The sequence below is a fragment of the Nanorana parkeri genome, unplaced genomic scaffold (assembly GCF_000935625.1).
Source record: "Nanorana parkeri isolate BGI_ZX_2015 unplaced genomic scaffold, ASM93562v1 scaffold639, whole genome shotgun sequence".
Lineage (NCBI taxonomy): Eukaryota > Metazoa > Chordata > Amphibia > Anura > Dicroglossidae > Nanorana > Nanorana parkeri.
The window spans coordinates 608,294-622,305 of record NW_017306907.1 but is presented as its reverse complement, the minus strand read 5'-3'; the positions used below and the strand labels follow the sequence as shown (position 1 = coordinate 622,305).

At 45.7% G+C, this 14,012-nt stretch overlaps 1 protein-coding gene across 8 annotated transcripts in view; it reads left to right on the top strand.

Annotated features, from left to right (window-relative positions):
• The first annotated feature begins 1,572 nt into the window (after positions 1-1,572).
• GRIA4 (glutamate ionotropic receptor AMPA type subunit 4) overlaps positions 1,573-14,012 on the top strand; it is a 288,436-nt gene continuing 275,996 nt past the window's right edge. For all 8 annotated transcript variants that reach the window (XM_018563191.1, XM_018563190.1, XM_018563195.1 and 5 more), the window contains exons 1-2: positions 1,573-1,940; positions 4,468-4,626. In XM_018563191.1, the coding sequence (XP_018418693.1) occupies positions 1,853-1,940; positions 4,468-4,626 (247 nt within the window). In that variant the 5' untranslated portion in view covers positions 1,573-1,852. The remainder of the gene's footprint in view (positions 1,941-4,467; positions 4,627-14,012) is intronic.

The following is a 14,012-nucleotide window of genomic DNA, read 5'->3' as shown; positions in this document are numbered from 1 at the left end:
GCGCATACCCACCGGCATCCTAATGCTTGTAAAAGGTGCATATCCACCAGTAAACGAATGCTTGTAAAAGGCGCATAGCCACCAGCATACTTATGATTGTAAAACGCGCATACCCACCAGCATCCTAACGCTTGTAAAGGCGCATACCCACCAGTAACCTAATGCTTGTAAGAGGCGCATACCCACCAGCATCCTAACGCTTGTAAAAGGTGCATACCCCCCAGCATCCTAACGCTTGTAAAAGGCGCATACCCACCACCATCCTAAGGCTTATAAAAGGCGCATACTCACCACCATCCTAAGGCTTGTAAAAGGCACATACCCACCAGTAACCTAATGCTTGTAAAAGGTGCATACCCACCGGCATCCTAATGCTTGTAAAAGGCGCATACCCACCGGCATCCTAACGCTTGTAAAAGGTGCATACCCACCGGTATCCTAACGCTTGTAAAAGGCGCATACCCACCAGCATCCTAACGCTTGTAAAAGGAGCATACCCACCAGCATCCTACCGCTTGTAAAACGCGTATACCCACCCCACCAGCATCCTAACGCTTGTAAAGGTGCGTACCCACGAATATCTTAACGCTTGTAAAAGGCGCATACCCACCGGTATCATAATGCTTCTAAAGCGCGCATACCCACCAGAATCCTAGTGCTTGTAAAAGGCAAATACTCACCATTATCCTAATGCTTATAAAAGGCACATACCCACTGGTATCCTAATGCTTGTAAACGGCGCATACCAACTGGCATCCTAATGCTTGTACAACATGCATACCCACCGGCATCCTAATGCTTGCAAAAGGGCGCAGACCCACCGGCATCCTAATGCTTGTAAAAGCCGCAGACCCACCGGCATCCTAATGCTTGTAAAATGTGCATACCCACCGGCATCCTAATGCTTGTAAAATGCGCATACCCACCGGCATCCTAATGCTTGTAAAAGGCGCAGACCCACCGGCATCCTAATGCTTGTAAAATGCGCATACCCACTAGCATCGTAATGCTTGTAAAAGGCGCATACCCACCGGCATCCTAAAGCTTGTAAAAGGCGCATACTCACCGGCATCCTAACGCTTGTAAAAGGCGCATACCCACCGGCATCCTTAAGCTTGTAAAAGACGCATACCCACCCCACCAGCATCCTAACACTTGCAAAATGTGCATACTGGTGTGAACTAGGGTTGGCGATCAGCGAGTGCTCCCTCATGCCTTTTCGTGCACATGCCAATGACTGCCTAGGAAAGTAAAGTTGGCACTGTCCTATAGACAGAGTATAGCTCCTGGGTCTGCTGGTTAGTCAGTAGAAGGCTCTGAGCCCGGGCTAGCCTGCACCCCACAGCCAGGAGAAACACTTGACCTTGGCTCACCCTGCTCTCCCTCCAGTGCCCGGCTCCCCCCGCAGCGCTGGTGCTGGTGGTGCTGAAGCAGGGAGAGGCTTTGCTGCAGTGGCTCCGCTCTCCTCTCCTCTCTCTCTATTGCTGCTCTAGAAGCACATATTCATGCCATTTCTAACACACTGACAGCGGGCAGAAGTGGCTGGCAGAAGGGGGAAAGAGACAGGATTGCCTTTGTGTGTGATGGGGGGGAGAGTGAGATAGCGCATGTCTCATCTCTCAGCGCAGCCACTAGACGCTCCCTCCACCACCAACTCCACCATCTTGCATGTGGAAGCATCTCCAAGCGGAGCTGAGCTCTCCCGGGGCTATGGACACTGCGGGAAAGAGCCTGGCCAGCAGCATGGCATGCTAGACTGGCAGCGCCTGCCTCCGTCTCCTCCTCTGCCCACCGTGTTTTGTAGCGGCTTGGATGCTTTTCCGCAGCATCTAGAGAGACACAGCCAGAGAAGATGCGGATTAGATGCGAGCAGATTGTGTTCTTAGTCTCTGGATTTTGGGGCATTGCGTTGGGAGCTTTCCCTAGCAGCGTGCAGATAGGTAAGGAGCTGGCATGGGTGGGCACTGGGGGCACTGGAGCTTCTTAGGGGGCACTTTGGGGCAGAAGGTGCTTGAGTGAACTTGAATGCGGGAGGGAGGGGAAAAAAAAAAGGTGCAGGTGCTTCATTGACAGCAACTTGATCCTGGAGCTCTTATTATTGCTATTTTAATGATCATGGTTGTTGTTGTTGAGTTATGTGGCTCTGACCTCTTCAGCAGCGCCGTACAAAGTCGCTTTAATTGCTTTATTTTTAGATTCTTGTAGTGTTGACCAAAGAGATTGCTATCTAAAGGATCTGAAGTGTATAGGAACCCCTTCTCCCCTACCCAAGCTCCTGATCTGCCACTGCATAACCTCTTGGTTGGTCAACAGACACCATTGTGCCAGCATGTCTAGAAGCAGAGCTGTGACTGACAGCTGAGAGTCAAGAGTTTCTGCAGCAGCCGCTCCAGGCACTGCTAGGCTGATCAATAATGATTAACAGGTCTGTTCGACTCTCAGATGACATCTGCCCCAAGGGTAACCTCCCCCCCCCCCCATCCCGTCCTGTCACCCGGGCCTGGCTGCCCCTGCATTGTGTGGATGCTTGATGTGTGTGATGGGATTGCTGCAGTAGCAGTGCTGTCCTGTTCTTGTGCAGTCTCCCCATCATCTCTACATGATGGCTAGTTGGAAAGTTGTGCAGGCGCGCACTGCATCCCTCCCTGTGGAAGCATTTTCTTTACTTTGATTGTATCCCTACACTAGAACATATTTTAATTTCTTGCAGCACACCTCTGCATCATTTATTGCACTCTGAGAGAAGAGACGATAGGGAAGGGTGGGGGGTTAATGAGATTCTGGGAGCAGACTGACTTTTTGTCCTCTCTGTATAATAAGACACTGCTTCTGTTCAGGCTGTTAGAAGTTCCTTCGAATCCTTCAGTGATGCGTTGGCCATCTTAATGAACACAGAGGGTATTGGGAGCTAGTGAAGTCAATTTATATTGCTGTAGATATCAGCTTGGCTTGTCAATTCAGTTTTCTGAAAGGTCATAGTGATTGTAGCATGGAAGGATACATTAAAGCCCACAATGCGTTAAGGTCAGTCATACGTTCGTGATGTATTTATGGGATGTGGCATGGCCAAGATGGAGCGTAGCGCCAGTTGAAAACATTTGCTAGTGGTCTGACAAGCGGCTTGCGACCAGCTTTCTACTGATCCCTTTTTCCATAAGATAATGGGAATAATTATTTTTATGGTGCACACATCCAAGGCAATGGTGGCAGCGGGTGCCAGCCTGTAGCAATCATGTCCAAGGTTGGGAAATATTAGGTATCTACCGTCAATGGTGCCCATGGACACATTGATCTGTAAATCAAATATGCAGGGAGAGTGACTGGCGAGGCAGTGCTGCCCATAGAAAGAAAGATCTGTCACCATAGTATGCTTGCAGTGTGGATGGAGGGTCATTGGTTCCCATAGATACATATAGATCTGTCACCCAAGTATACTGGGAGAGTGACTGGCGGAAACTGATGGGGCCATGGTGCCTATATACATATATATCTGTCACTCAAGTATGTTGGCAGAGTGACTTGTGGGAACTGGTGGGGCAATAGCAAATGTAGACACATAGATCTGTCACCCAAGTATGCTGGGAGAGTGACCGGTGAGTACTGGTGGGGCAATGGCGCCCATAGACACTTAGATATGTCATCCATATGCTGGAAGAGTGACTGGTGAGAACTGGCAGGGCAATGGCGCCGATTGACACATAGATCTGTAACCCAAGTATGCTGGTAGCGTGACTGGAGGGGCAATGGCGCCCATAGACAAATAGATCTGTCACCCAAGTATGCTGGGGGAGTGACTGGCGGGAGCAGGCGTGGCAATGGCGCCCATAGACACATAGATCTGTTACCCAAGTATGCTGGAAGATCACATGGCGGGAACAGTGAATCTCTGTGACTTTTATTGTTGTCTGCGGCTGATTTGTAGCGCACAACCCTGTCTCTGATTGGTCACAAACACAGAATTCAACACTTCCAGTACGTTTGATTGCCTCGTTATAAATGGCCATCCTTGCCGCCAGCCAATGCTCTCGCACTGGTTGTATAGCTGGAAATTAATAGTCCATATGTGGCCAGCTATTCTTCTTTGGACGCCCCAATATAATTTGTAGCTGGGTCTAAATATAAAGGGACGTGGTATATCTCCCAAAGGGAGTTTAGTTCCAAAAAATATATATGTGGAATTGTAAATAATGTGTAGCCCAATATTTATCCAGATGTAGCAAAATGGATGAACTGATATTGCTAAATAAAGTGTAAGATTGATCCCAGCATCCGAGCTGTGATTTGGAGCCCCCCCCTCCTTGAACTGTGCAATGCGATATGACCGTCCCTCCATGCACATGCCTCATATCAATGCCTCCAATTAATGGAGAGGAATGCTGCCAGTCCTTATTGCACCTGCATACAATGAACTGATTATCTGGATGGATGTGCACTCTTATAACTCTTCCCCCGCCTTTTCTTTTCTAGGTGGGCTTTTCATCCGAAATACAGATCAGGAATATACTGCTTTCCGGTTAGCGATTTTTCTCCACAACACAAGCCCCAATGAGTCGGAAGCACTTTTTAATTTGGTTCCTCACGTAGACAACATAGAGACAGCCAACAGCTTCGCCGTTACAAATGCCTGTAAGTATGCGTTGGATGGATGTGCGGGAGCCGTGGATAAATAGAAGCCATTTATAAGATACTTGTTCTTACACAGGCGTGTGGAGGGACCCGACTATTCATCTTTTGTAGTCCCTGAAAGCAAAACGCAGCGTGGATGAATACTTGTTAGCTTCTGACCTTAGAAATCGGCTTCTGCTCACTGTGCTGACTAATCAGATATGACATTTTCTTGGTAATGATATGCAGATGGGGCAGTGCGGTGGAGGGAGGGAGCGTTGGTAGGAGAGACATGGCAGTACACTAGGGTGAAACTACAAATCCTGTCATGCTTCTGCCTCTGGGAGTCATGCTTGTGGCCGTCAGAGCCTTGCAAAGCCTCATGGGACTTGTAGTTCCACAGCAGCTGGTTAATATCCAATGTCAGCTGAATACACCTAACCCCAGTCCGACCCCAGGTATTCAAACAGACGTTTGTCATAAGGCCCTGTAATGTTAAGGCAATATTAATAGGCAAAGTGCAGTTGCCCTTAGCAACTGTTCAGGTGTCAGTTTGCTGACACCGGATCAGTGACAGATTTTTGAGCGTTGGCTATGGACCTCGCGTTTCGCCGTATTAAATAAAAGTGGCAGTTGGACGCGTCCCTGTTAAATTTGCGGTCGTACTCTAAATTATCATTAGTGTTTTTTTTATGTTGCCTGTCATGTCACATATATACAGTCAGCAGTAAAATAAAAAGTGACACGCACCGATTGTTAAACAGAGGCAATGATAACGACAAGGCTTTCCGACTGAGGTGTTAAAACTGATGGAAAAAAAAATTGTTATAGCGCCCAGACGCCAGCCTCCCTCTGATATATATTGGGATGAGGTGTCATCTGATTGGTTGCCAAGGGCAACATCTTAATATTTCCTTCCTGTACTTTGATTTTTGCGGACGCTATAGAGTCACCAATGGCACCCAATCATGGATTAGCCGTTATAAACCAATATAACGCTTATCTGCGGCTGGTTGCTATAGCTTACGGCTCTGTATCGCTCCCTGGCTTAAAGAGAACTAGTCACTTATGCAAGAAACTGAAGATTCTGTTTTAAATAAATATAACTGTGTAGATGTATTTAGGAAATATTTAGATTTGTCCCGTTAGTGAGCTGTAAATAATTTGAAAGTCGGGAGTAAAGAAGGTTAACGCTCAAAAATAACACGTTGCACCGTTCTAATCCCCTATCTTTTTATCATTATTTGTTTTTATTTATCTTTTCTTTTTGTTTGGTCTAGACTCTAGACAAGAATGACGTTCCAGTCTGCTCCTGCGGACCTGCGCAGACAGAGATATGGCGCTGCGTCTGCTAAAGTGTTGGTGTGTATATGGTGGAAAGGAATGCCCCCCAGGATATGTGATGTCAATATATCAGAAGACATTACTATCCACCATTTATAAAACAATATGTAAAGGAAAATGGTGCCAGATCTCTGTCTGCTCATGTGTGAGTCACTGTGTCATCGGGGAGCTGGCGGAGTCGTTGGGGGCCAGCTGTGTCATTGGGTGGGCAGCTGTGTCATGGGTTAATATCCAATGTCAGCTGAATACACCTAACCCCAGTCACTGTGTCATCGGGGAGCTGGCGGAGTCGTTGGGGGCCAACTGTGTCATTGGGTGGGCGGCTATGTCATTGGGGGGCTGCATCATTGGGGCCAGCTGCATTATTGGGGTGGCCGGCTGCATCATTGAGGCAACATTAATAGGGGGTTAGCTGCGTCCCTGGGGGCCAGCTACATATCATTGGGGGCCAACTGCATCATTGGGGGGGGAAGGGTTGGCTGCATTATTGAGGCACTAGCTAAGTCATTTGGGGGCCAGCTGAAGCCATTGGGGGGCTGACTGTGTTATTGGGAGCCGGCTGCATCATTGGGAGGGTGGCTACGTCATTGGGGGCCAGCTGCATTACTGGGGTGGCCAGCTGCATCGGTGGGGGGCCAACTGCATCATTGGGGGGGGAAGGGTTGGCTGCATTATTGAGGCACTAGCTAAGTCATTTGGGGGCCAGCTGAAGCCATTGGGGGGCTGACTGTGTTATTGGGAGCCGGCTGCATCATTGGGAGGGTGGCTACGTCATTGGGGGCCAGCTGCATTACTGGGGTGGCCAGCTGCATCGGTGGGGGGCCAACTGCATCATTGGGGGGGGAAGGGTTGGCTGCATTATTGAGGCACTAGCTAAGTCATTTGGGGGCCAGCTGAAGCCATTGGGGGGTTGACTGTGTCACTGGGGGCCGGTTGCATCATGGGGGAGGGGTCCACTACAGCATTAGCCTGAATTCCAACATTTTGCAACCCTTACATGGCAACATTGATTTTCTAAAGGAGCTAAGAATGCTCACTCAAAAAAGAAAGAAGTTTTGTTTCAATTCTCCAATTATCTGCAGATCAAATATAAACAAACAGACAGAAATGTTCACATTGGATAATTGAAATGAAACGTCACTGTGTCTCCCAGATCTGGAGTGTGCATAACAGTATCAAATAGCATTGCTCATGACTACAAGGCTCTGTTATTTTATACTGATTGTGAAGCATTTTTGTGTGCGATTGTGCGTACTTTTCGGCCATTCTCAGGCTTAAGCGTTTTTGTTTAGCTAAAGGAAAGCTAGTTATTAGGAGGTGCACAAAAAACACATGTTTTTCAGGCGCTCTCATTGAGTTCTATGGGGTGAAAAAGTGTGATTCTGATGAAAAGATGTCCATATACTTTTTACATTACAAGTGACAGGAGACACAATGCTCAGGTGTGAACAGGCACCTCTGAAAATAATGGGATTCTCCATGTTAAGCGTTGTCGCATATGTGACAAAACGCTCAGGTGTAAATGGGGGTCAAGCTTAAAGTGGAACTCCAAAACTCAGAACTTGTGCAATAAAACATTTGTACCTGCCTGCTCACAAACTTGTACACTGAGCTGCATATATAGAGCCATGTGTACAGTTTTGGAGTTCCTCAGTGCGGCCATGAATGAGCTCCTGTTCGCTTGCATGGGAGTTATGTCATCCAGAAATTGCCAGTCAAGTTGACCAAAGATCCCGCACCCGGAAGAACCTGCGCGGAAGATGCCGGCAGTGGCAAGCGGGACTTTGTATCATAAGTATTGGAGCCTTTAGTTCCGATTCAAGAGTCAGACAGCTACATAAGTGGACAGATATATTTCTTTCTTGAAGAGGAACTTCCCTCTCACTACAGTTTTGTATCCCCTAATACCTTATCCGTTGGGTTGTCATCAAAGAAACATACTTACCTGTCCAGTGAATGCGTTTTATTGCATAAGCCAATGCTCCGTCGTGGCATGCCGGGCCCCAGTCCACCACCTTCTGATATCACCAGGGGCCATGGTGACATCAGAAGGAAGATGGTGTTTTGGGACCCAGTGTGCTGTGCCAGAGCGGTGGCTTACTCTAGAAAGTGGCCCATGCACAGTGTCGTAGGGAAATTGCCTGCCACATGCGCATAGTAGCGGAGATTGCACAAAGCCCCCTGGGATACGTGATGTCAGTACCCCAGGAGACTTCTGGGAGGGAAGTCATTCTCGCCTAAGCAAGAAAGCCATAAGTGTGGCGCAGGGACCCACAGAAAATACTTTCTTATTAAAAAGAAAAAATGTAATATCAGATTATGTAATGGGGGAAGGAGAAACATGAAGGCAAGCCATTAAAGCAAGCTTTACCTCTGTACCGTTGTCATCATTTAAGGCAAATTGCTGCATGAGCCCAATCCTGACTGGTTCTCTTGAAGTAACAATCCTGCGCGAAGAATAATGAAGGCGTGCAGTCATCCGTAACAACCAATCATATTTCAGCTTATTGAGGTCACATCAGTTCAGGAGGACCTCCGATCAGTTGCTACGGGTTGCTGCAGTGTACGCATCGCCTCGCCGCCTTGCCAAATAAGCCGGCATGCTGTCAAAGAGGTAATTTTAATATTGTCGCCGTGGCCAAATCATTTTTTTTTAAATTTCATAAATATAACTGTTTATGCTGTAGGTTGTTTTCGTTGATATAGCCTCTGTGCATTTTTTGATAGCTGCTAGCTCGTCACAAAAAGGTCTTAAGGATATGCAGCAAATCCAGACAACAGTGTGGGATTAACATAATGCAGATGCAGCTTTCTGCTTCAATGTATAAAACATTCGCCTGATACAAAAGCCAATAGCCGTGTATAACAACAACACATTGTCTTCTTTCTTTTTTTATGTCAAGGATTTTGTATGTATGTGTCATTGGAGGATTGGGGTAGAAGTGCTGCATTGGGCCCCCTTTTTTTAGTGTGTGTGTGTGGTTTAATGTGTGTATCGCCTTTTGGGAAAGCACTTGCTACAGCGGTTACGCAGTGGCCTGGAAATTAGGCAGCCAGTGATGTGGAAGGTTATCTTTATAAGTAGGTTGACGCTGAAGCTTGATCTGCTGATGTCACTTAAGGCTGCCCTGCTCCTATATTCTGGGTTATAAATGTCTGTTATCATCACGTAATGCATAGATCCTCCGAGTGTGTCTCCGTGCATCCATACATAAGTGCCAGAGCAAGTTAAAATCTGCTCTACTCCGTTTCACAGAGGACACCGTCTGAAACCGCTGCCATATATTGAGCTGTTATCAGCCCGGGCACCCAATTAATACTGTTCCTATGTTTTCAGGGAAATTTGCATTGCATGTGGCGGTCCGCTACGCTGGGGCCCGGCGTTTCGGGAGTCAGTTGTTGTGTTTTTAATCCTTTCGGTTTGTGTAACTTAGGTGTGAAATAAAAATGGTCTCATAATTATTATCTAAATAATAAAAGCAAATCGGAAAATATGATCAAGTATTGCTAAATTGTTACTTATGGTGCGATACTTATTGTGTTGTTAAGCAGTTACTTGCGTTTTTTGGAAGCGCCCTGTTTTTCAAGTTCTGCTTTTAACTTTTTTTTGTGTAATATGTAAGGAAATGCAGTGCAGAAACACGATAAAACGCGACTGCAAAACACGCGTGTGCTTAGTTTACATTCACACTTGCGTGTCTGCATTTTCATGTAGCACTTTTTTGGTTGCATGCTTTTCATTTACCAGAACTGGAGCAGAAGAATCTGGAGCAGTTGTCCATGGCAACCAATCAGCTTCTCTCTTCAGTTTGTTCAGTAAGGCCCCTTTCACACAGGCCGATTAGGAGGGATCTGTGCATGGATCTCCTCCTGATCGCAGTGTTACGGGTCGGATGTCACCGCTGTGACATCAGTGTATATCCTGTTTTTTCCTTAAGCAAGTGAGGGAGGAAAAAATGAAATCACCGGACCCCATATGGGAAGTCAGATGTACAGGGACATGTGTCTGTTACGTCAGATTACCCCCAATCCAGCACAATCAGGTCTGGAGAAACAGAACTCTGTTCTGTTTGTTTTTCCGGACCTGGCCGCAGTTGGGGGCAACCTGGTGTAAAGGGACACCCGTCCATTTAGATCGGGCTGCCCATAGAATTACAATGGGCATCCAATCAGGCCCCTGACAGGTGGAACCGATCAGACCTCCCATGTGAAAGGGGCCTAAAAGGAGAACTATGAGGCCAACCTCATAGTTTGAGCCAACGTGTGACAATGAGACTGTCACAGGTCGGCTGTATAGATCGGGAAGCGAGTGAACGCATACCATCGCTCGCTCACTTTCCGATCATCTCCCTGCAGAGAGCAGTGACTGTCAGTCACCACTCCCCGCAGGGATTCCCCCCTCCTCACTCTGATACTCCAGTTACCCCATAGTTCTCTTTTAAAGTGACATTAAACCCTCACATTTTTTAACATAAACCAATACTGTAATGTGTGCCTTACTGTAATCCATGGTTGTTTCCCTTCTCTTTGCTGCTCTTCCTTTTAAATCTGTATCTCTTCTCATGCTTGGGGAGAACTTCCCCTTGCAGCTGAGTGCCTCTTCCTGTAGTGCTGGCTCAGGTTGTGAACCTTCACACAAACACCATGTATTTATCCTGAGACAAGGCAGAAGTTCTGCCCAGCATGAGAACAGATACAGATTTAAAAGGAAGAGCAGCAAAGAGAAGGGAAACAACCATGGATTACAGTAAGGCACACATTACAGTATTGGTTTATGTTCAAAAATCTGAGGGTTTAATGTCACTTTAAGCCTTGATATGAAATGAAATGAAAGATAGAAGTTGATTGCTGATTGATAAATTCCCATCTGTGTGTTTTTGTTGTGGCCAGTGAGGGTTAAATAAAGACCAGGTTGCTTGCGGGGGGGTGGGAACTTGTTTTCATGCACTAAAATGCACCGAAATGCATGTTACATCAATTTCTCATGTGCTCTCATTGTAATCTTTGGGGCTAAAAAGGCACCAAAAGAAACGTTGGTGTCATTTTCCAAGTCGCATGGAATTGCGTTGCGTAAGTGTGAATGGTCCCCGTAGACAAAAATGTGAATCTTTTTGTCGTGCATTATCAGCCAAAGTGCTTCAAATCGCACAGGTGTGAAAGGGGACTCAGGGCTTATTCTCACCATACTCCCAGCATTCGTTTGTCTTTGCATGCACGTTTATACGAATTTGCATGTTTTTTATGTGTTTTTCGTGCATTGAGTTTTTTCTTTGGGTTTTGTTTTTACTCTATAATCTTGATTAGAATGTAAACATTATTTTCACTTGTGTTTAAGTGCATTTACATGCATGCAGGCGCATTACAGTGCAAAGAAAATAAAATGCATGCAGCTGTACTTTTTTTGAAAGCACTGGAAATGAATGCAATGGTGTGAACTAGCTGGGGTTTGCAATTCCTATCGCCCAAGATCCAGCATATGCAGTTTTTTTCTAAATGTAGTCCTGCTGTGGGCAAGCAGGGCTAAATGTAGAGCAGGGAAGTCACCACTCATTTTGTACATTGTGATCTGGGTGGCTGTATAGCTGCCCAGATCACTTGTAGCAGCCTGCTCCATGGCCACTCCATGGCCCCAATTCCACTGCCCCTGCCTTCTGTATGCGAATGGGCATTGTGTGTGTGTGTGTATGTTAGTGCACAGCGCATGTAGCGTGCGTTACTGTGCGCTAGGTATGTTTTTTGTTGCCATTCATTTGTGTGATAGCATGGGTTAAGCACAAAGTATCGTGTGATTAACATAATGCTATAATAACGTATATCCCACCGCACTCCAGACCGGAATCCCAATATAATAAGATGGGTACTGGTACCTGTGGATGACTCTGCGTGAATCCAGATGTATAAATAGTCACCCGCACACCTAGGTCCAACTTGTTGAGATGTCTTTATTCAGATGTTAAACATACATGGTGGTGCTAATGGATAACAATGTTTCAGAACCTTTAGTGACTGTGTTTGCCTGATGAAGGGACCCTTCATCAGGCAAACACAGTCACTGACTAACATAATGCTATGGTGTGAATGGACCCTGAGAAATGAATTTTTCACACCTGAAAAGTATTTGTTACTTGCTGACTTTTAAGTTTAGCGTAACCTCTGACCGTAAACCCAACCTAAATCTACCAAGCGTCAAACTCTGTGCGACTAAATGAAATGATCTGATTGCTTGGATCCATCACGTCCTGGTAAAGCCAGATCCTTTCTGACTCTACAGAGGGGCGAATGGATGTGTCAGTAATTTCCTCTGGATACTTCAATCTGGAAACAAGTGTAGAGCTAGAATATGGAGCCATGGGAGCTGTCCATGGTATCTGCATTTCTACAGTACTCATTGACAGAGCATCCCTCCCCTCCCCCCTACACACACCGTCCCTTATCCCCGGGTCTGCTGGAGAGGATTATCACAGACCTCAGAACAATGTGCAATATATTTTAATATGTCTGGAAGGTAATGAACTGGGATTTAATCACTTGTGCTGTAACAAACAGTGAATCACACTGGCTGTCATTGTTTGCTTTATTATGCATCGCACTGAGCTTAAAGACATATCATCATATAAACGCTTATTGTGATATTTATATTTAAATGAGGCTATCATTCCTGACCATCTTCCCAAAATTCTATTTGTTTGGCTGCCACAAAGCACTAGCCTGTGCGCTAAAATGCAGTGTTTTAGCGGACGGTCTAGTATGAACTGTCAAAGGGGTTTATTTTTAAATCTTCCACCTAGTGTACAGCTAGGCAAATGCCGTTCACATGGCACTATTACTACTAGATGGTGCTGAGGAGCATAGGAATCTGCTGTGCTCCTCAGCTCCATCTAGTGGCAGTAATGCCATGTGAACGGCTTTCACCCAGCTATACAGTGGGTGAAAGATTTAGAGTCTCTCCCATCCTCTGGAACTCCTTACCCCAACCTGTCCGTCTATCTTCCATCTTGACTGCCTTTAGGCGATCCCTAAAGACTCATCTCTTCAGGGAAGCCTATCCCACCTTAACCTAACCACTGAACTATCACATTCTCAAACAATTCATCCCCACACAACTACCTACTCATGTATCACTTGCCCCTCCCTTTAGATTGTAAGCCCTCAGGGGCAGGACCCTCCTTACCATCTTGTCTTGAATTTTATTGTAATTGTAATGTCTTCCTTATATTGTAAAGTGCTGCGCAAGCTGTTACTATAGCTAATACTAATAACAGCAATAAATCAGCCCCATATCATGCATCTTATGACATCAGAGCAAAGTCATAACTTCTGATCTGCACACTTGTTCCATGTCAGCATCTCAGAAATGATTGAAGCCTTTGGATCAAAATAGCAGCCAGTCAGGGAGAATTTTAAGTTGATTTCAGCAGTGGCAGCCTATGTGTGTTCTCAGGTTCCCTATAAATGGTTATGTTGTAACAACTTTACCCACAAAATATTAATCCGGCAGTTTCCTGAACATTTTAATTAGGAAATGGAAGTACAGAAAAAAATATTATTTCAGATGAAGGTGGATTCCTTTATGGCTCCTTTTTTCTTTGAGGCAGAATGATCTGTGTGTCAGTGTTTCAGCCCCTTCTAAATATATAAACAGCTATCACAACACACAGAATAGAGTTTAGGGGCCCATTCACACCAGCCTGGTATGCTGTGGTGCCTTAAACCCACAAAAAGCAAGCATGCAGCATTTTCCGCAGCACATTGCACCACCAGAAATTTTAGTGCATTGCCTTGCGTTGCATTATGAAAGGTGCCATGAATTCTGATCAGAATGAATGGCACCACCAGGGCCAGATTTACTTTCCCTGCCGCCCCAAGGCCAGGTCCTGTGATGCGATTCCCTCCCCATCAATGGAGAATGGCAACCAGATGGCAGGGCGGCGGAGTTAGTGTCAATTATTTTTTAAAACTTTTTTATCACTTTTTTATTTAATTATTTCTTCTTATTTTTTTTAATTTTTATTTATCTTATTTACTTTTTTTATAATGTTTTACCTTTTTTATTTTTTATAATT